Source organism: Saccopteryx bilineata, chromosome 12 (assembly GCF_036850765.1).
Source record: "Saccopteryx bilineata isolate mSacBil1 chromosome 12, mSacBil1_pri_phased_curated, whole genome shotgun sequence".
NCBI classification, from domain to species: domain Eukaryota; kingdom Metazoa; phylum Chordata; class Mammalia; order Chiroptera; family Emballonuridae; genus Saccopteryx; species Saccopteryx bilineata.
In genome coordinates, this window is record NC_089501.1 from 19,656,310 (window position 1) to 19,679,404 (window position 23,095).

A 23,095-nucleotide genomic window follows, 5' to 3' on the forward strand; every position below is an offset into this window, starting at 1 on the left:
TTTATGTGTAAAATTGTTATTGTACTTGTCTTAAATGACACCTCTCACTTCTTGTAAGTAGAAGTTAATTTAACCTTATTTTCATACTGTGGAATTAAAGATATGTGGAATTCAGATATACTTTTAATGATTTTATAAATTATAGATAGGCAGAGATAATTTTCTGTAAGAAAAGACCACAGTGAAAACAAACTCATTTTTATCAATGGTTTTAAGTATAAAATCACAAAATGTCTCCTGCCTATTTTAGGAATTTGTCAATGATCTTCATTTTTGAAGCAAATAACTTTGCCTCACATTAAAAAAAAATGAGTGAGAATTTAACAATGATGTTAATATTATATAATATAGAAAATACAATGAAACTAAAGCAACACCCATATTTTATTTATTTTTATCAAACTTGGTCAATGTTTTTAAACTTTGTGCCAAAATGTTCTTGATTTTTTTTCTAAAACAGAATTTAAGTGATTTTTGCACTTAAGAGTCCATTAACAAACAAAAATGCAGAAAAATATTTTTGTTATATTCAAATAACCTAGTTTACTTAGAAAGACACTTAAATCATGACTTTATCAAATGGAAAACAAAGTGGTCTAATGAAAAAGAATGATATCAGCATATTTGATCTAATTTTGGAATTAGCATTATCCATAAGTGATCATAAAAAAATCAAACTATCTTTTGCCAAAGCAGAGAAACCACATTACTCAAAACATAATAATATATTGTATATTTTTGGAGTTAGGAATTAACAAGTTTTATCTCCCATTCATTAAGGAACTACCAACTGCTTAACTTTTTTGTGCCTTAGTTTCTCTTCATTAGAAAAAAAAAAATCACCATTGTAGCCATCTCTTCCTTTAAGGAAGATGTGAAGATGAAGAAACTAATGTGGAGTCTTCCTAGAATTTACAAATTGTTTGATATACAACAGAAATTACTTATCCTCATTTTACAAATGAGAAGTCTAAGAATCAAACGGCATTTGTCTAATTTATTTCCCCAGTAGACTAAATTGCATAATGTTATTAATATTGTCCTATGAAGATAATACCAAAAGTATCTTAGGATATAGAAGGGTAGATATAAATACACACAGATTAGTGAAAACAATAACCTTCTGAAAGTGATTAAAACAATAGTAACCTCTCTCCCTTCATCAAACTCACAGAAGCTCACAGATAACTAAATATTGTTAATGCCAGGCCAGTTAGCTTGGCTCAAACTTGGCTTACCCAATTCCCTTTCCTTCTCCTTCTCCTTTTCTTCCTCCTCCTCCTCTTGTTCTTCCTCCCTCTCCCCCTCCTCTTCCTCCTCCTCTTCCTCCTTCTTCTTCTACTTCTTCCTCCTCCCCCTCCCCTTTATTCTTCTTCCTCTTCTTCCCCTTCTTCCTCTTCTTCCTCTTCTTCTCCTTCTCCTTCTCCTTCTTCTCCTTCTCCTTCTCCTTCTCCTTCTCCTTCTCCTTCTCCTTCTCCTTCTCCTTCTCCTTCTCCTTCTCCTTCTCCTTCTCCTTCTTCTTCTTCTCCTCCTCCTCCTCCTCCTCCTCCTCCTCCTCCTCCTCCTCCTCCTCCTCCTCCACCTCCTCCTCCTCCCTCTTTCTCTTCTTCTTTTTCTCTATCTTTGTTACTTTTAATAAACTGTGGGAATAGGCTAGCTTTCGCAGTGGATATGAGGTTTTACACACATACAAGGTAAACATTGAAAGACCTATTGTTGCCTAGCAGGAAGTCCTGAGGTGATTGAGCTTATTGCTGCCCTTGACTAGGCTGTTTTTGAAACATAGTAAGAAATGTATTGCCTCTTGGAATCAAAGGTCTTCAGAGGGAGATTCTACTTTAATTCTGGTCACATCTTTCAAATATATTATAATAGGTTATCTTTGTTTCTCGTTTAAATGTCACATACTGTAGTATACCCTTTTTATCTTACTCTGTTTTCCCCAAATTGGCCATTAAGCAAAGAGCACTTCTTATGCATTTTCTATCTTTCTCACAATGTATATATATGTATATATGTAAAATAAAATGGAAATTTATATATATATGTATGCACATATATACATTTATATATATACACACATTCATATATATACACATACATAGTTTTTTTACATCTATGATCTTATAAGAATATAAGCATGTAAAGAAAATATTTGTGATTTGTGGCAGGCCAGACTAACTCAAGACGGCCCCAGTGATTCCTGCCTCCAGATACTTATACTTTTATGTAATCCTCTCTCTTTGAATATGGGCTGGCCTAGAAATTTCCTGCTAACCAATACTATGTGACTTTCATGGTTAGTTTATACAAGATTGTTATTTTTCTCTTGCTAGCTGATTTTCTCTCTTGCTACAATTGATGATGCCAACTACCGTGTTAGTGAGATTCATGAGGCAAGGACCTACAGATGGTCTCTGGACAACAGCTAGAAAGAAGTGAGCTACTTATTCACCAGACCTTGAAGAACTGAATCTTGCCAATACTTATGTAAATGAACCTGGAAATGATGCTTCCCCAATTGAGACTTCAGTTGGGACTGCAGCCATATTTAACACATTGATTTCATTCTTGTAAGAAATTGTGAAGCAGAAGACTGAACTAAGCCATGCACAGATTCTTGGGCCACATAAACTGTGAGATAATATATGTGTATTGACTTTAGCTTATAAATATGTGTTAATTTTTTCACAAAAATAAGTAACTAATATAGTATTAAATAAATATTTGTTTTAACATTCACTTTTTTTTAATTTTTTATTTTATTTATTCATTTTAGAGAGGAGAGAGAGAGGGAGAGAGAGAGAGAGAAGAGACAGAGAGAGAGAAGGGGGGAGGAGCTGGAAGCATCAACTCCCATATGTGCCTTGACCAGGCAAGCCCAGGGTTTTGAACCGGCGACCTCAGCATTTCCAGGTTGTCGCTTTATCCACTGCGCCACCACAGGTCAGGCAACATTCACTTTTTTTTAATTTTTTATTTTATTTATTCATTTTAGAGATGAGAGAGAGAGGGAGAGAGAGAGAGGAGAGAGAGACAGACGGGGGAGGAGCTGGAAGCATCAACTCCCATATGTGCCTTGACCAGGCAAGCCCAGGGTTTCAAACCGGCGACCTCGGCATTTCCAGGTCGACGCTTTATCCACTGCGCCACCACAGGTCAGGCTAAATAAATATTTGTTAAAGAAATAATTAAATTATTTATTTAATAGTTTTTGGATAGAATCCTTATTTATACTCTGGTCACTTAAGAGTTTTGTCTTAGTACAATTACATTCTAGATAAATGATCTGTCCCAATTTTTTTCTCCATGGAAGTCAGTTCCTTCATCTATTAAGTTAGGTAATTAATTAGGGTGCTCATCTCTAACATCCTTACTGGCTTTAAGATTTTATATATATAATTTATATAAATTTATTTTCATTCAAATCTGTCAAACAGAAGAGAACTAAATAGAATAAAACAATGTTTTAGTTATAAATTTTAGTTTGAAACTAAAAGCTACCTTTTGGAAAACAAAGTCTTAATTTACAATTCATCATCTTAACTTCAATAAAATATTTGGTTATCTCATTGAAAAAATCAATAGCCCTGGCCGGTTGGCTCAGCGGTAGAGCGTCGGCCTAGCGTGCGGAGGACCCGGGTTCGATTCCCGGCCAGGGCACACAGGAGAAGCGCCCATTTGCTTCTCCACCCCTCCGCCGCGCTTTCCTCTCTGTCTCTCTCTTCCCCTCCCGCAGCCAAGGCTCCATTGGAGCAGAGATGGCCCGGGCGCTGGGCATGGCTCTGTGGCCTCTGCCTCAGGCGCTAGAGTGGCTCTGGTCGCAATATGGCGACGCCCAGGATGGGCAGAGCATCGCCCCCTGGGGGGCAGAGCACCGCCCCTGGTGGGCGTGCCGGGTGGATCCCGGTCGGGCGCATGCGGGAGTCTGTCTGACTGTCTCTCCCTGTTTCCAGCTTCAGAAAAATGAAAAAAAAAAAAAAAAAAAAAAAAAAAAGAAAAAATCAATAAAAGATATACCTGCCTCAAATAACTAATCAATTGTATGGATAACACATTGAACTTTGAAAATAGTTTCTAATTTTTATCTAAATGATTCGTAACTTGAAAATGCTGGATTGAGATTTCTAAGCTTTATTGATTATAGAAAAACTTATATTTTACAATATGAAGAGAAAATTTAAATTTAATCATTGATATTGAACTATCAGGTAGAATGTCTATTTTTCTAACATCAAATAATTGGTAGACATTTAAAATAATAAATGCTGATGCATGCAATCCTCTAAAATACTGAACATTACATTGATATTATAATTGTGGGGGTTTTTTTTGTTTATTTATTATTAAGACACTTAGGATCTCCAATGCTTAAAATATCAATCAAGATATATACATTACTTTTTTTCTTGAAAAAATGTAATCCCAAATTAAAATATTCTAAAATTAAGCTCAAGATATAATACTGGTCAAAAGCTATAAAACAGATACATTATGCTAATTTTCTATATCTATAGCAACAAATTCCAAAAACATATTAAAACAACATTCATTTAATTAAATCTCTTTGTTTCCATTACTTTAAATCTGGGCACAATAGAGCTCAACTACATTCTCTATTTAGGGTCCACAAGGCTAAAATGAAGCTGTCAACAGGACTGCATTTCTTAGTAGAGACTTTGGGAAGAATGAGCTTCCACACTTATTCCATGTTGGCAGAATTCTTCTCATACTTTCCATGTACTTTCCTCAATTTTTAGCCAGGAATGGAGAACAAATTTTTCTCACATTTCACATCTTTCTTTTCTGCCCCTTCTTTATGCTTTTATTTTTTTTAATTTATTTTTTTAAATTTTTTATTTATTTATTCATTTTAGAGAGGAGAGGGAGAGACAGAAAGAGAGAGAGAGAGGAGAGACAGAGAGAGAGAAGGGGGGGAGGAGCTGGAAGCATCAACTCCCATATGTGCCTTGACCGGGCAAGCCCAGGGTTTCGAACTGGTGACCTCAGCATTTCCAGGTCGACGCTTTATCCACTGCACCACCACAGGTCAGGCTCTTTATGCTTTTAAATGTTCATGAGATTACATTGAACCCACATGGATAATCCAGGAAAATCTCTATATTTAAGATCGTTCTTAACTACTTCGGCAAACTCCTTTTTGCTATGTAATGTAACATAGCAATTGACATGACACCAAAGGATAAAAGTCATGATGGCCAAAATTCTGTCTACCATATATGAGAAAGCTTTTTATTTTCCTCTAAAATTTTGAGATGTTCTATTATTTTAAATATTCGGTGTTATTATTTTTTCAATATTTAATTTAAAATGTAAGACAAAATTAGTTGTTTTATGTAAAGGAAACATTGAATGCTTGCAATCCAGCTGTAAAACCAAAATGTAAACTTCAACAGAAAAAATTGTTATGGAAATAATAAAGGGAGAAGTTACCTTTTGTCACTGTCTTTGTTTCTGCTTTTTCTTTTTTCTCAATTTTTTCCCTGTGGGTTGCTGAAACAGAAAACTTTATATTAGTACACACTCTTAATAAATTTTAAGACCAAGGTTGCTCTTTACCTCAGTTTTATACCCAACAAAAACATGAAATATTCAAATATTTATGACATTAATGAGCCTAATTCAAGAATAGTTACCAATGTAAACAAAAAGTTACCAATATAATAATAACTAAATAAAATCTAATTTTAAAGACCTGTCATTAGACTTAGTATTTTGAACATTAGTCTCACCCACCTTTTCAAAGTTATTATTCTAAACAGAGAAAGTTTTCAAGGAAGACAAATGGAAAGAGAATTATTTTGTACAAATTTGTTGAAAGATATATCATTTATTTTATCAAGAAGTACTCTAATAGAAATATTCAAATCAGGACTAGAGCTTTGATTAAGCCCAGTATTTCCAACAAAGATACCACTTATCTCATTGTATGGGACTGTCTTATGCATTGACAAAATGCTTACCTCTTCTGGTCCCTGCTTACCAAATGTACCCCCCTCCAATGACACTTTGACAACCAAAAAATTTTCCAAATACCTCCCAGGGGTAGCAACTTTGGTTGATTATCACCAGTATTAAATAAAGTAATAATAAAGAATTACTGACTAAGTGAAGCTTCTAACTGAAGAGCATTAAACACGATTCCTGAAATATTATACCTTCTCATTGTTATGTAATATATTAATATGAATTTATTTTATTCACTTAAATTTTTTTTTTACATAGACTAGTAAAATCTTGTATCTTTCAATAGTTTAAGTAAAGGAGTTCTTAGAAGTGAAACAGCATATACAGTTTATTCTTATAATTCAAATATTTTAAACTGTGTGATCTCAACATTTACATACTATTTATTAAAGAAAATAATGAATATTAAATATTTATAAAAATATAAATGATAACATAGATTTCAGTAAATGGTAGGTTTTTTTATTCTAATAATTGTGTTTACATAGATTCTAGTGTCCCCGAATGCATCTCCTCTCACCCATATTCCCCTCCACATCAACCTTGCCCACCTCCCCTTAGCACCCTCCCCGCTTCCCTTCAGGTTTATCCCATCCTATCATCCCCTTTCCCTCTGTTCTCTTTTCCTCTGGTCCCTTTGATCTCTCCTCTGTCTCAATTCCATTCCTCAGTTTACATTGTTCATTGGATTCCTCAAATGAGTGAGGTCATATGATATTTTTCTTTTTCTGCCTGGCTTATTGAACTTAACATAATAGTTTCCATGACCATCCATGTTGTTGCAAAAGGTAAGATTCCCTTCTTTTTCATGGCCCCATAGTATTGCATTGTATATATGTACCATTGCTTTTTTATCCACTCGTCCACTGACGAACACTTGGGCTGTTTCCAGATCTTCGCTATTGAGAACAATGCTGTCATCAACATGGGGGTGCATTTCTCCTTTTGAAAAGTGTTATGGTGTTCTTGAGGTATATTCCCCAAGATAACTGGGTCAAAAGGTAGTTCCATTTTTAATTTTTTGAGGAATGCCATATGTTTTTGGCAGTGGCCGCACCAGTCTGCATTCCCACCAGCAGTGCAGGAGGGTTCCCTTTTCTCCACATCCTCGCCATCACTTATTCTGTGTTGTTTTGTTGATGAGCGCCATTCTGACTGGTGTGAGGTGATATTTCATTGTGGTTTTAATTTGCATATCTCTAATGATTAGTGATATTGAGCTTTTTTTTTTTTCATATGCCTACTGGCCATCTGTATGTCCTCTTTGGAGAAGTGTCTATTTTTTTTTTTTGCCCATTTTTTTATTGGACTATTTATCTTCCTCATGTTGAGTTTTACTAGTTCTTTATAAATTTTGGTTATTAACCTCTTATCAGAACATATTGTCGAATATGTTCTCCCATTGTGTAGTTTGTCTTTTTATTCTGTTCTTATTGTCTTTAGGTGTGCAAAAACTTTTTAGTTTGATTTAGTCCCATTTGTTTATCCTGTCTTTTATTTCCCTTGCTCGTGAAGATAAATTGGCAAATATATTGCTGCGAGAGATGTAGGAGAACTTACTGCATATATTTTCCTCTAAGATGCTTATGGTTTCAGGGCCTACATTTAAATCTTTTATCCATTTTGAGTTTATTTTTGTGAATACTATAAGTTGGTGGTCTAGTTTTATATTTTTGCATGTAGCTGTCCAATTTTCCCAACAACGATTTGTTGAAGCGGCTGTCCTTACTTTATTGTATGCTCTTACCTCCTTTGTCAAATATCAGTTGTCCATAAAGGTGTGGGTTTATTTCTGTGTCCTCAGTTCTGTTCCATTTAAATATATGCCTGTCCTTATGTTAGTACCAAGCTGTTTTGAGTACAGTGGCCTTGTAGTATAACTTGATATCAGAAAGTGTGATACCTCCCACTTTATTCTTTCCTTTCAAGATTGCTAAGGCTACACATATTCTTTTTTGGCTCCATATACATTTTTGGAACATGTGTTCTTTGGATTATTGGAATATATCTTTAAAGTATGTCATTGGTATTTTAATTGGTATTGCATTAAATTTATAAATTGCTTTGGGTAATATAGACATTTTAATGATGTTTAGTCTTCCTAACCATGAGCATGGTATATGCTTCCACTTGTTTGTATCTTCCTTGATTTCTTTTATCAATGTATTATAATTTTTCGAGTACAAGTCTTTAATATCCTTGCTTAAATTTACTCCTAGTACTTTATATTTTTTTGGTTGCAATAGTGAAGGGAATTGTTTCCATAATTTTGCTTTCTGACAGGTCATTGTTGGTGTATAAAAATGCCTCTGATTTCTGAGTATTAATTTTATATCCTATGACCTTGCTAAATTCATTTATCAGGTTCAGTAGTTTTTTGACTGAAACTTTACAGTTTCCTATATACAATATCATATCATCTGCAATTAATAATAGTTTTACTTTTTCTTTTCCAATTTGGATGCCTTTTATTTCTTCTTCTTGTCTTATTGCTGTGGCTAGAACTTCCAAGACTATGTTGAATAAGAGTGGTGAAAAGGGGCACCTCTGCCTTGTTCCTGATCTTAAGGAAATTGCTTTTAATTTTTGCCCATTGAGTATGATGTTGGCTGTGGGTTTGTCATAGATGGCCTTTATCATGTTGAGGTATGTTCCCTAAATTGCCACTTTGCTGAGAGTATTGATCAAAAATTGGTGCTGATTTTCATCAAATGTTTTTTCTGTACCTATTGAAATTATCATGTGGTTTTTCTCTTATTCTTCTTTATGTAATGAATCGCATTGATTGATTTGTGAATATTGTACCAGCCTTGCCTCCCCAGAACAAAATCTCACTTGATCATGGTATATGATTTTTTTCATATATTGCTGGATCCAATTGGCTAATATTTTGTTGAGGATTTTAGCATCTAGATTCATCAGGTATATTGCCCTATAATTTCCTTTTTTTGTGTTGTCTTCCTGGTTTTGGAATCAGAATTATGCTTACCTCATAAAAGGAACATGGAAGTCTTCCTTCCTCTTGAATTTTTTGAAATAAGTTGAGAAGGATAGGAGTTAGTTCTTCTTTGAATATTTGGTAGACTTCACTTGTGAAGCCATTGGGCCCCGGGCTTTTGTTTGTTGGGAGTTTTTTGATAACTGTTTCAAACTCATTTGTTGTAATTGGTCTGTTTAGGTTTTCTCATTATTCCAGATTGAATTTTAAAATATATGTTTCAAGGAATTTGTCCACTTCATCTAGGTTGTATAATTTTTTGGCATACAGTTTTTCATGTTATTTTCTTACAATCATTTGTATTTCTGTTGTGTCATTTGCTATTTCTCCACTCTAATTTCTAATTTTATTTATTCAAGTCCTCTCTCTTTTTTTCTTGGTGAGTCTGGTTAAAGATTCATTAATCTTATTTACCTTTCAAAGAACAAGCTCTTGTTTCATTGATTCTCTGTATTGTTTCTTTAGCCTTTATGGCATTTATTTCTGCTCTGATCTTTATTATTTCCTTCCTTCTACTACCTCTGGGCTTTACTTGCTGTATTTTTTCTAGTTCTTTTAGATGCGAGGTTAAATTATTTATTTGAGCTTTTTCTAGTTTCTTAAGGTATGCATGTAATGCTATGAACTTTCCTGTCAGTACTGCTTTTGCTGTGTCCCATAAATTTTGAGTTGTTGTTTGCTCATTATCATTTTTTTCTAGGAATTTTTTTATTTCTTCTTTGATCTCATTGTTAACCCATTTGTTATTTAATAACAAGCTATTTAGTTTTCAAGTGCTTGAGTATTTTTCAGTTGTTCTGTTGTGGTTGATTTCTAGTTTCATGCCACTGTGATCAGAGAAAATGCTTGATATGATTTCAATCTTCTTAAATTTGTTGAGATCACTTTTGTGACCTACCATCTGGTCTATCCTAGAGAATGTCCCAAGAGCACTTGAAAAGAATGTATATTCTGCTGTTTTATGGTAAAATGTTCTGAAGATAATTATTAAATCAAGTTAATCTAGTGTGTCCTTTAAGTTTGCTGTTTCTTTGTTAATTTTCCTTCTTGAGGCTCTGTCTATTGATGTTAGTGCGGAATGATATCCTCTACCATTATAGTATTGCTGTTGATCTTGCCTTTTATATCCATCAAAGTCTGCTTTATATATTTATTTGCTCCTATATTAGGTGTGTAGATATTTATAATGGTTATATCTTCCTGTTGGATTGTTCCCTTTATCATTATGTAGTGACATTTTTTTATCTCTTACTATAGCCTTTGCTTTAAAGTCCATTTTGTTTGATATAAGTATTGCTACTCCAGCTTCTTTTTCATTTCCATTTGCATGAAAGATTTTTTTCCATTCTTTTACCTTCAGTTTATGTGCATCTTTTGTTTTAAGGTGTGTCTCTTATAGACAGCATATTTATGGGTCCTGTTTTCTTATCCACACAGCTACCCAATGTCTTTTGATTGAATCATTTAATACATTTACATTTAAGGTTAAAATTAATATGTAGTTGTTTATTGTCATTTTATTCTTTAAAGCTGTATTTTTCTTTTGCTATATTCTTTTCCCCCTTTGACCTGTTTACAACAGGCCCCTTAACATTTCTTGCAGCATTGGTTTGTATGTAATGAATTTCTTGTGGGTTTTTTTGTTTTTTGTTTTTTGTTTTTTGTTTTGTTTTGTCTGGGAAGCTTTTTGTTTCTCCTTCAATTTTAAACAATGGCCTCACTGGATAAAGTGGTCTTGCTTTTAGCATTTGTTCTGCATTACTTTGAATATTTCTTGCCATTTCCTTCTGGCCTCAAGTGTTTCTGTTGAGAACTCGAATATCATCCTTATGGGGGCTCCTTTGTAGGTGATATCTTTTCTTTCTCTAGCAGCTTTTAATATTTTCTCTTTATTACTTAGCTTTGGTATTTTAATTATAATGTGTCTTGGTGTAGATTTCTTTGGGTTTCTCTTTAATGGAATTCTTTGTGCTTCTTGAATTTGTGTGTCTTATTGCTGCATCAATTTAGGGAAGTTTTCAGCTATGACTTGATTGAACAATGTCTCTATCCCTTGTTCTTTCTCTTATTCTTCAGAAATCCCTATGATGTGGATGTTATTTCTCTTCATGTTGTCACAGTGCTCTCTTAGAGTTTCCTCAGACTTTTTGAGTCTCTTTTCTTTTTGCTGTTCTGCTTCCGTGCCTTTGTTTATCTTGTCTTCTAATTCACTGATTCAGTTCTCAGCTTCATCCATCTTGCTTTTAATTCCTTCCATTGTGGTCTTCATTTCTGATATTGTATTTGTCATTTCTGACTGATTCTCTTTTATTATTTCAATGTCCTTTTTTATACTTGCTATCTCTTTATTTAGTTGTTTGTTATGATCATCTATTGTTGTTCTAAGATCTTTGAGCATCTTAACAATCATTATTTAAACTCTGCATCTGGTAATTTGGTTATATCTGACTCATTCAGGTCCTTTTCTGGGGATTTCTCTTGATTCAATTGGGTTGCATTTCTCTGCTTTCTCATTTAGTCTTTGTATAAGAAGGGTGTGGCCACTGGAGTCCAATGGGTGTGGCTTCTGTGTTCCCTAGGTGTGGTCTGTCTGCAGGTCAGCCACCCCCTCTGCCGGGTGTTTGGTATGAGCATTTCCAGCACTGGCCTCTATGGCTGTTGCTGCAGTTTCCACCTCTCCTCCATGGGAGGGGCTCATTAAATGGTACGTATACAGAAAAAGCTCAATTAAAATATTTCAACCTCAATTCTTTCCATTTCTCCAACAATATAAGAATAGTAATATCTATGAACTTTATTTGAAGTATAAAATTTATCCTTAAAATATGTGTTAAAAACTGTTCTTTTAAAATATAGTTTGAGAGAGTGGCAATATGGTGATGGAGGAGGTGGATGCACCAACTTTCACCTCCCAGAACCAAAGTGGATTACAACTTAATTTTAAGAACAATCATCTGGAAAAACCAACTTTGGACTAAATTGAGAGGACTCTTTAACCGAGGATCTCTAAAGAAGCCACACTCAGACTGGTAGGAAAAGCAGTAACGTGGAGAGGGCTGCCCAGCTTTAGGGAGCAAACTGCAGCCTGGAGGGACTCATGTGGTGGAAGGGAATTTAGCATAGAGGGGAGCATCCTTGGCCCCAGCACCAAAGCCCCAGCCTGCAGCCCCATAGCCTAGAAGAGGTGAACAAACAGTATTTAGTTGCAAAACAAGCCAGGATTCTATTTGGAAGAGACAGATTTCTCAAACCCAGGATTCATCTTAAAGAGTCAGCACAGAAAACCTCTTTCACAACCGCTCACCTGTCACTTTGGGGGACAGGGAGAACTGAGAGAACTGGACAGCAGGAAAAGAAACACTATGAGGGACAGCCATCCTAACCCCTGGGCTGAGTCACTCCACAAATCTAATGTGAATATTTTTCCTGGAACCAGCAAGACCAGCAAAGGGAAGCAAATCACCAGCCAAACAGAAACTCTCCTGCTGCAGTCAGAGCATAGAATTCCTTAGAAGCAGGGAGCCATCAGGGATACAGTACTGAGTGCTAATGTCTGAGCTGCATCACCACCCCCGCACTGCTGAGCGCTCACTGGAGGGCGGGCAGTGGTGGGACGTGGAAGTGTGGTCTTGTCAGTGGGGGCGGAAGCCAGCGGCTTGCCGCAACTGCAGCCCGGGAACAAGCGCAGTCCCGCCTGGTAGGGGAGTGGCCAGGGGCAGCCTCAGCGAAGGAAGGAGTGCACAAAAGCAGTCCAACTGGCGGCTATGGGCTGGGCACGTGAGAGTGGTCCTGCCCACAGTCCAGCCCACAGGGTTAAAGCTAATGCTAGTCTGATACTTGTAGCTGGGTATAGGAGCACAGCCCCACAAGTGGGGGCTGAAGCTTGTGACTTGGGTGCGCACGAGCATAGTCCTGCCCACAGGAGCAGGGTGAAGGCTGAACTGGCCAAGGCTTGCAGCTCTGATGCAGGAGTGCAGCTTCATCAGCAGGCTGGGGTAGAGGCAGGGGACCTGCTGGGGCGTGCAGCCCAGGCTTGCGAACACAGTCCCACTGGCAGAGGTGAAGCAGAAGCCTCAGTGACTGCTGCAGCAGCCAGCACCTGCAACACCCATGCCTAAACTCCCAAGGTGATAGCAGAGGGTGTGGTGGGACTGCAGACAGACCACACCTAGGGAACACAGAGGCCATACCCATTGGACTCCTGTGGCCACACTCTTGTTATACACAGACAAAAAGAGAAGGCAGAGAATTTCAACCCAAATGATTTAACAAGAAAAATCCTCAGAAAAATATTTGAATGAGACAGAAGTAACCAAATTACTGGATGATTGTTAGGATGCTCAAAGATCTTAGAGAAACAATGGATGGACAAAATGAGCACTTAAAAAAAGAGATAGCAAGTATAAAAAAGGACAATGAAATAATAAAAAACAATCAGTAAGAAATGACAAATACAATATTAGAAATGAAGACCACACTGGAAGGAATTAAAAGCAGGATAGATGAAGAAAAGGATCAAATCAGCAAGTTAGAGGACAAGATAAATGAAAGCACAGAAGCAGAGCAGCAAAAAAAAAAAAAAAAAAATGAGACTCAAAAAGTCTGAGGAAACTCTAAGAGAGCTCTGTGACAACATGAAGAGATATAACATTTGCATCAGAGGGGTTCCTGAAGGAGAAGAGAAAGAACAAGAGATAAAGAATCTGATTGAAGAAATTATACCTGAAAACTTCCCTAAATTGAAGAAGGAACAAGTCACACAAGTTCAAGAAGCACAGAGTTCCATTAAGGATGAACCCCAAAAGGCTCACACCAAGACATATAATAATTAAAATATAAAATTTAATAGATAAAGAATACTAAAAGCTGTAAGAGAAAAGTAGTCTATTACCTACAGAGGAGACCCCATAAGTTAGACATTTGACTTCTCAACAAAAACATTAGAGGCCAGAAGGTAATGGCAAAAAATATTCAAAATAATGCAAAACAAGAGCCTCCAACCATGACTTCTCTACCCAGGAAGGTTATCATTTAAAATTGAAGGAGAAATAAAAAGCTTTGCAGACAGAAAAAAACTCAAGGAATTCATTACAACCAAACCAATGCTACAACAAATGTTAAGGTGCCTGCTGTAAACAAAACAAAGGGGGAAAATCTAATAAAAGAGGAATGTAGATTTAAAGAATCTATATTCTTAATGGCAATAAATTCTAAATGGCAATAAACAACTACATATCAATAATAACCTTAAATGTAAATGAATTAAATGCTCCAATCAAAAGACATAGGGTAGCTACATGGATAAGAAAACAGGGCCTGTACATATGCTGTCTACAAAAGACATACTTCAAAACAAAAAATACATATAGACTGAAAGTAAAGGGATGGAAAAATATTTCATGCAAATAGAAATAAAAAAAAGCTGGGTAGCAATACTTATATGTGACAAAATAGACTTTTGAACAAAGGCTATAATAGGGAATAAAGAAGGTCACTACATAATGATAAAGAGAGCAATCCAACAAGAAGATATAACCATTATAAATATCTATGCACCTAATATAGGAACACATAAATATATAAAGCAGATTTTAAAGAGCAGAAAGGGCAAGATCAATAGCAATACTATAATAGTAGGAAATTTTAATACCATACTAACATCACTGGATAGATCCTGAAGAAAGAAAATTAACAAAGAAAGAGCAGAGTTAAAGGACACACTAGATCAACTGGATTTAATAGATATCTTCAGAACCTTTCACCCGAAAGCATCAGAATATACATGTTTTTCAAGTGCTCATGGTACATTCTCTAGGATATACCAGATGTTAGGTCACAAAAGTGATTTCAACAAATTTAAAAAGATTGAAATCATATCAAGCATTTTCTTGGATCACAATGGCATGAATCTAGAAATCAACTACAATAGAAAAACTGAAAAACACTCGAACACTTGGAAACTAAATAGCATGTTATTAAATAATGAATGGGTTAACAATGAGAACAAGGAAGAAATAAAAAAATTTCCTTGAAACAAATAAAAAAACATACAACAACTCAAATTTTATGTGACACAGCAAAAGCAGTACTGACAGGGAAGTTCATAGCATTACAGGCATATTTTAAGAAGCTAGAAAAAGCTTAAATAAACTATTTAACCCTGCATCTAATAGAACCTGAAAACAACAGCAAGTAAAGCCTAGAGGAAGTAGAAAGAAGGAAATAATAACTATCAGAGTGGAAATAAATGCTATAGAGGCTAAAAAAACAATACAGAAGATCAATGAAATCAAGAGCTGGTTCTCTGAAAAGGTAAACAAGATAGATGAACATTTAAGCAAACTCACCACAAAAAAATGAGAGAGGACTCAAATAAATAAAATTATAAATGAGAGAGGAGAATTAACAAGTGACACTGCATAAATACAAAGGGTTGAAAGAAAATACTATGAAGAACTGTATGCCATAAAATTAGACAACCTAACCAAAATATACAAATTCCTCGAAACATATAATCTTTCAAATATCAATATAGAAGAATCACAGAACTTAAACAGACCAATTTAATCAAATGAGATTGAAACAGTTATCAAAAAACTCCCAACAAACAAAAGTCCTGGGCCAGATCGCTTCACAGATGAATTTTACCAAATATTCAAAGGTCAACTAACTCCTATCCTTCTCAAGCTATTTCAAAAAATTTAAGAGAAGGAAAGACTTCCAAACTCCTTTTATGAAGCAAGCATAATACTGATTCCAAATCCAGGCAAAGACACTACAAAGAAAAAAAAAAAACTATAGACCAATATCCCTGATGAACTTAGATGCTAAAATTCTCAATAAAATATTAGCAAAACGCATCTAGCAATACATGAAAAAAAAAATCATACATCATGATGGGGGGGACATTGCTTCTCGGCCTTTTGGCTAAGATCAAGTGTAGTATCTGTTCTTATCAGCTTAACATCATGATTGGGGGGAATTATTGTAGAGAGACAAAGCTGGTACAATATCTGCAATTCAATCAATGTGATTCAACATATAAACAAAAGAAAGGATAAAAATCACATGATAATATGAATAGATGCAGAAAAAGCATTTCATAAAATCCAGCACCCATTTATGATCAAAACTGTCAGCAAAGTGGAGATACAGGAATCATACCTCAACATGACAAAGCCTGTCTATGACAAACCCAAAGCCAACATCATAATTTATGGGCAAATATTAAAAGCAATCCCCTTAAGATCAGCAACAAGGCAGGGTTGCCCCCTTTCACCACCCTTATTCAACATAGTTCTGGAAGTCTTAGCCATCAGATAAGAAGAAGAGATAAAAGGCACCCAAATTGGAAAAGAAGAAGTAAAACTATCATTATTTGCAGATGATATGATAATATACGTAGAGAACCTTAAAGTCTCAGTCAAAATACTACTGAACCTGATAAATGAATTCAGCAAGGTGACAGGATATAAAATCAATATTCAGAAATAAGAGGCATTTTTGTACACCAACAATGATCTGTCTGAAAGATATATTAAGAAAACAATCCCCTTCACTATTGCAACAGAAAAATAAAGTATCTAGGAATAAATTTAACCAAGGAGGTTATAGACTTGTACTTGGAAATTTATAAAGAAAATCAAGGAAGATAAATACTAGTGGAAGCATATACCGTGTTCATGGATAGAAAGAATAAACATCATTAAAATGTCTATATTACCCAAAGCAATCTATAAATTCAATACAGTTCCTATTAAAATACCAATGACACACTTCAAAAATATTCCAAAAATTTATATGGAACCAAAAAAGAACACAAATAGCCTCAGCAATTCTGAGAAAGAAGAGTAAAGTGGGGGCTATCACACTTCCTGATATCAAGTTATACTACAAGTCCATTGTACTCAAAACAGCTTGGTACTGGCATCAGAACAGACATAAAGATCAATGGAACAGAACTGAGAACCTAGAAATAAACCCACACCTATATGGACAATTGATATTTGATAAAGGAGGTAGGAACTTACAATGGAGTAAAGACAGCCTCTTTAACAAACAGTGTTGGGAAAAGTGGACAGGTACTTGTAAAAAAATGAAACTGAATCACCAACTTACACCATTCACAAAAGTAAACTCAAAACGGATAAAAGACTTAAACCTAAGTAATCAGAAGAAAAGGGATGAGAGGATGGGATCAGAGAAGGTAAAGAGATTGGTGAAAATATATATACATAACTCAGTGTTACAGAGAACAGGACAGCAAATCCTGGAGGGAAGGGGGGAAGGCATTGAGGGGAGAGGGAATGGGGGAGCAAGGGGAATAAGAGGGTGGAGGGAGATATAGTCATTGGGACACTTGAATCTATGTAAACACAAATTAAAATCATAAATTAAAAATAAAATAAAGTATAATATGGTTTATATTTTAACACTACCTCTGATAAAGAGCTAATATTTTAAATATATAAAGATCTCATACAACTCAACAAAAAAAGAAAACTAAATTTAAAAATGGCAGAGAACCTGAACAGACATTTTTCATAAGAAGACAACATATAAATGGCTAACAGATATATGAATAAATATACAACTTGATTATCTTTAAGGGAAATGCAAATCAAAACTACAAGATACCACCTCATACCTGTTAGAATATCTATCAACAAGACAAGAAATTACAAGTGTTGGAGAGGATGTGGGAAAAAAGGAACCCTCAGACACTGCTTATGGGAATGTAACCCAGTATAGCCATTATGGAAAACAGCAAAAAATTAAGACTAGAGCTACCATATGACCCAACAATGCTTCTTCTGGGTATGTACCTCAAAAATTTGAAAACATTAATTTGTAAAGATATATGTACCCCTCTATTGATTGCAGCATTGTTTATGGTAGCCAAGATATGAAAACAACACAAATGTTCTTCAAAAGATGACTCTATAAAGAAGATGTGGTACACACACAGAATAGAATATGATTCAGTCATAAGAAAATATTAAATACTGCCCTTTACAATAACCTGGATGGATCTTGAGAATAGCATGTTAAGCAAAGTAAGTCAGATGGAAAAGGAAAAGAACCATATGGTTTCACTCATATATGGGCTATAAAACAAAAAGCAACAAACTAACAAAAAAAAAGCAGAAAAAGTTCTCATTAACAGATAATAGGGTGGCTAACAGATGGGAGAAGGGGTGGGGAGGTGAAGGTTGAAGAGGGTAAAGGTGATCAAATAAATATATAGTGATGGAAGGACACTAAACTTTGTATGGTAAGACCTCAATGCAATATACAGATGATGTACTATAGAATTGTACACTTGAAATTTATGTGACCTAATTAACAATTGTCACCACAATACATTTAATTTAAAAATAGATAAAATAAGCCTGACCAGGCAGTGGTGCAGTTGATAGAGCATCAAACTGGGATGCCAAGGACCTAGGTTCAAAGACTTATGTTGCCAACTTGAGCACAGGCTCACCAGCTTGATAGTAGGGTCGCTGACTCGAGCATGGGATCATAGATATAACCCAATGGTTGCTGGCTTGAGCCCAAAGGTTGCTGGCTTAAAGCCCAAGGTCACTGTCTTGAGCAAGGGGTCACTCACTCTGCTGGAGCCTCCCCGTCAAAGCACATATGAGAAAGCAGTCAAAGAACACTAAGGAACCACAACAAAGAATTGATGCTTCTCATTTCTCTTCCTTCCTTTCTGTCTGTCCCTGTCTCTCTCTCTGTCTCTCTCATACACACAAAAAATAAATCAAATAAGATAATGCTTATACTATAGTTAAAAAATAATAGTCCATGAATTGTTTTGTCTGAATCTTTCAGAGATGTTGCAATTCTCATGGAAAGCTTAAAGTACAATGTCCAGTTGAAGACTAAATAATCTTGGCAACTGCAAAACTATCAAGATAACAGATGCCTTTCCCTCCAGTTTTTCAGTTTCTCCACTTCTCAGCTTGCCCACAGCCATCGCCAATACCATTTGGGGTTATGGGTAATAACTTGGGCCCTAGCTGAAGGATCATTATGCCAGGCTAAGCAGGGCGTAATTCACAGAAGGCCATTCGGCTACAATATAATTTATATCATAAAAATAAACTCCTTTAATTAGTGTACAGTAAATAAAAGTATACTTGCAATGAAGCAATTTTTTTCTCCTTTTTAATTAGGACAGCTTTCCTACAACATTTACAATAAAATAGTAGCAAAATTTTTTTAACAAAATATATTTAGCCACTGTAAAAGTTAAAAAAATTAAAAGAAATAATCAGATTATTTCATTTAGTCAATGATAATTTTATTTCATATCATACATTGAATTGGACTTTTAATGAATTAAAATAAAATGTAAAATATTAAACTAATTTTTAAAACACAAGGAAACTATTAGTTACTATTGATTTAATCTTTTAGATCAGAATTTCAAAGCAGAAATACCAAAAGAAAATATTAACCTATCTAGCTACATAAAAATTCAAGAATATAAACACACACACACTCACACATATCTATTTATACAGACAAAAACCCCTACATTAACTACAAAACTAACTGAGCAAAATATTTGAAAAAGTGACAGATCAAGGATATACACCTAAATGACATGCACACATATCATTGGGAGAAATGAGTAATAAATGTTAGTTACACAAGAAATATAAATAGCTGTAACTTAAGCTTAACTCCTTCAATCTATAGATTGCTTAAAAGATAAAGTAAAACAAAATCACCATTTCATTGCAGTCTTTTTAAGAGAATGAGAAAAATATCTACTATTTACTGATATTAAAAGTACTCAAGAACAAATTTATAAATTACAAAAGCCAGACTAGAGGAAATGTTAAAATTTGTGTAAAAGTAAAATAGGGAGAAAATAGAAACTATATTATATAAACTATATTATCTTATAATTTCATAATGAAGCTCTAAAAGATACACATAAAATTTATAAAAGTGTTTTACTGTGTTTATGTGTAGGGTAGGATGGAATGGGAACCTGGAAGATGGGAACAAGGAAGGAAGCTTTTCACAATGTAGCTCTGTGTATTAAACAATGAATCCACAGTGTATCTTCTAAGCAAATAAATAAGAACAAAAAATAAAATAAAAACTAAAAAAAAACAACCAGTCTAATAGGTAATCAAAAGATGCAAGTTAAGTAAAGAAGTATCTATCAAACTAGCAAATATCTTATCTATCAAACTAGCAAATATCTTCTCAAATTATATCCTCATTATTTGCTAAAGGAGTTTCAAAATTGCCAGGGGAAAAACTGATACAACTTTTCTATAAAGTGAATTGGTAATAGAGTTCAAGAGCTTAAGTATTTTATTTTCTTCAACACAGAAATTACTCTTTTCAGATCCACTTCTGAGGAAATTACCATACTATAATCAAAAACATAAATTAACAACCATCTAAAATCTGTCAGACAAGGAGGGACCAAAGTTTAAAGCCAGCAATAAGAAAAAGACCATACCTTTCTTTTCAGGTTTTTCTTTTTCTTTTTCTTTTACTTTGTCTTTTTCTCTGTGTGTAACTGTAAAGAAACAGACAATACTATTTATATAACTGAACAGAATAAATGATGAGATTACTGTATGGCAGTATTTGATGTCAAAAACTTATTTTCTGCCCTTGGAAATCTTTCTTTAACTGGCATGAGGTTTTACATAGTTAGAAGTTTAAATGTTAAGATAATTATAGATTTCTTTCTTTTTTTACTCATATGCAAGCACAAACTTATACAAAACTCAGGTCTGATTGCAGAGATAAGAATATCGCTCAGCATTTCCAAATCTTTAACTTCAACTTAATTAAGTGGAAAATTTTAAAAATGTATCACATCATATACCAAAGGAACCTATTTCAATACTGGAGATATGCCAAAATATAAGAGTAAAATCACTTGAGATAATCTTCTAAAAAGTGAAACAAAGTATAATCAACCTAAACAGTATGTGCTAATCTTCGACAGAAATAATCCGGGATAAAAATTTTTGAAAATATAGTGACATGCTATCAGGATGACACCAAATCCCTCCAAAGGAAAAAAAAAATAAATGTAATATGAGCTGTGATCAAATTAATTGACAAAAAAAGGCTCTAATAAATCATAATCTTATCCCATAATTTAGCCGTAAATCTTTTTTTATTTTTAATTTATTGTGTTAACATGGTTTCAAGTGTCCCACTCTATATAGCACCCTCACCCTCCTGCATCAGGCCCCCCATACTCCAAGCAGTCTCTTTCCACCCCTATTTCACACCATTAGCCCCTCCTCTCCCTACTTTCATCTCCCCTTTCCCTCTGGGACTTGCAGCCTTGTTATCTGTATCTATGTCATGTAGTGTGGGTGGAGCGCAGAGCGCACCCCTAGCAGCTGTGGCTGATGCAATGCTGTGAGAATACTCCAGCTCCCAGAAGCCTCCTGGGCACACCCAGGAAGGGAGCTCGCCCACTATAAGGAAGTGACTCAGCGCCAACCACACAGCTCCCTGATCTTTTCAGCCACTGGCTATGAAGAACATGCTGTTACACCCTATAGGCTGAACCCATGTATGTATATATAAGCTAGCTTACTTCCTGAATAAAGTGGATCTGTGTCACTGAACCTGGTCCCCAGAGTCGAGTCTTTGAGTCTCTGTTGTCCTCACCCCCGGCAGGACTTGTCCACAATGTACATATAATTTGGCTAATCCCTTCACCTTCTTTGATCTTATCCCCTCATCCCCTTTCCCTCTGACAATTGTCCTTCTGTTCCTTGAGACCCAACCTGTTTCTATTTTGTTCCTTAGATTCCACATATAAGTGGAATCTAAGTTTATTGTGTTCATTAGATTCCACATATAAGTGAGATCATATGATACTTGTCTTTCTCTGCCTGCCTTATCTCACTTAGCATAATAATCTCCAGGTTCATCAATGCCATCAGCCTTAATCTCATTACTTCCTTTTTTTTTTTTTTTTTCAGAGACAGAGAGAGAGTCAGCGAGAGGGATAGACAGACATGAACAGAGAGAGATGAGAAGCATCAATCATCAGTTTTTCGTTGCGACACCTTAGTTGTTCATTGATTGCTTTCTCATATGTGCCTTGACCATGGGCCTTCAGCAGACTGAGTAACCCCTTGCTCAAGCCAGTGACCTTGGGTCCAAGCTGGTGAGCTTTGCTCAAGCCAGATGAGCCTGTGCTCAAGCTAGCGACCCCGGGGTCTTGAACCTGGGTCTTCTGCATCCCAGTCCAATGCTCTATCCACTGCGCCACTGACTGGTCAGATGCTTCCAATGATTCTGTCTAAAGTAGAATCATAGGACTAATCTAGGATTTGTTTTTTATTTCTATTTTTGTTCATTTATCAAATTTTTCATACCAGCTTAATATTCTTCTTACCCATCTTGTTATATTTTCTGCCTATCATTTATTTCCACAGAAATATAGAAAGAGCACTTGGCAAGTCCTGAAAACCCTGCTAGACAAAGCAGACTTTATTTTTGTCATCCTTATATCAACAAACTAATGGATGATAGATGCTAAACAACAAATAGTTATAAATATAGTTAACTATTTATGTTAGTGCAATTGCTATGCAGAAAATATTCCCAGTGGCATGTCAATGTATACAGTGAGAACAAGTCTAGTCTCTGTGTATGGAAACACCCTTTGGTAGAAGTGACACATACAGATATGAAACACAAGAAGAAATTAACCTAGTAAGTGAACGAGAAAGAGAATGAAGAAAGAGTCCATTTTAAAAGTTGAAGTAGGCCCTGGCCAGTTGAATGAGAGGTAGAGCATTGGACCTGCGGATGGATGTTTCAGGTTCAAATCCCAAACAGAGCACACAGGAAAAGTGACCATCTGCTTCTCCACCCTTTCCCCTCTTTCTCTTCTCTTTCTCTGTCTCTCTCTTCCCTTCCTGCAGCCATGGCTCCAAGTCAGTTGGCTTAGGCATTGAGGATGGCTCCATGGTCTCACCTAAGGTGCTAAAAGAGCTCGGTTGCCAAGCAACAGTCCTAGATGGGCAGAGCATCCCCCATAGGGGGCTTCGCAGGTGGATCCCAGTTGGGCACTTAGGGGAGTCTGTCTCTCTGACT

The 23,095-nt window shown here is 35.4% G+C and overlaps 1 protein-coding gene and 1 pseudogene across 18 annotated transcripts in view; one reads left to right on the plus strand and one right to left on the minus strand.

Moving 5' to 3' along the window:
* TRDN (triadin) overlaps window positions 1–23,095 on the minus strand; it is a 411,085-nt gene that overhangs the window by 271,085 nt on the left and 116,905 nt on the right. For all 18 annotated transcript variants that reach the window (XR_010727714.1, XR_010727713.1, XR_010727716.1 and 15 more), the window contains exons 6-7: window positions 20,478–20,537; window positions 5,455–5,514 (exon numbers count right to left, since the gene is read on the minus strand). Coding sequence is in view for 14 of the 18 variants with exons in the window: in XM_066248538.1 (XP_066104635.1) it covers window positions 5,455–5,514; window positions 20,478–20,537 (120 nt within the window). In the remaining 4 variants the exon portion in view is untranslated. The remainder of the gene's footprint in view (window positions 1–5,454; window positions 5,515–20,477; window positions 20,538–23,095) is intronic.
* Window positions 15,894–16,029, plus strand: LOC136316555 (U2 spliceosomal RNA; annotated as a pseudogene).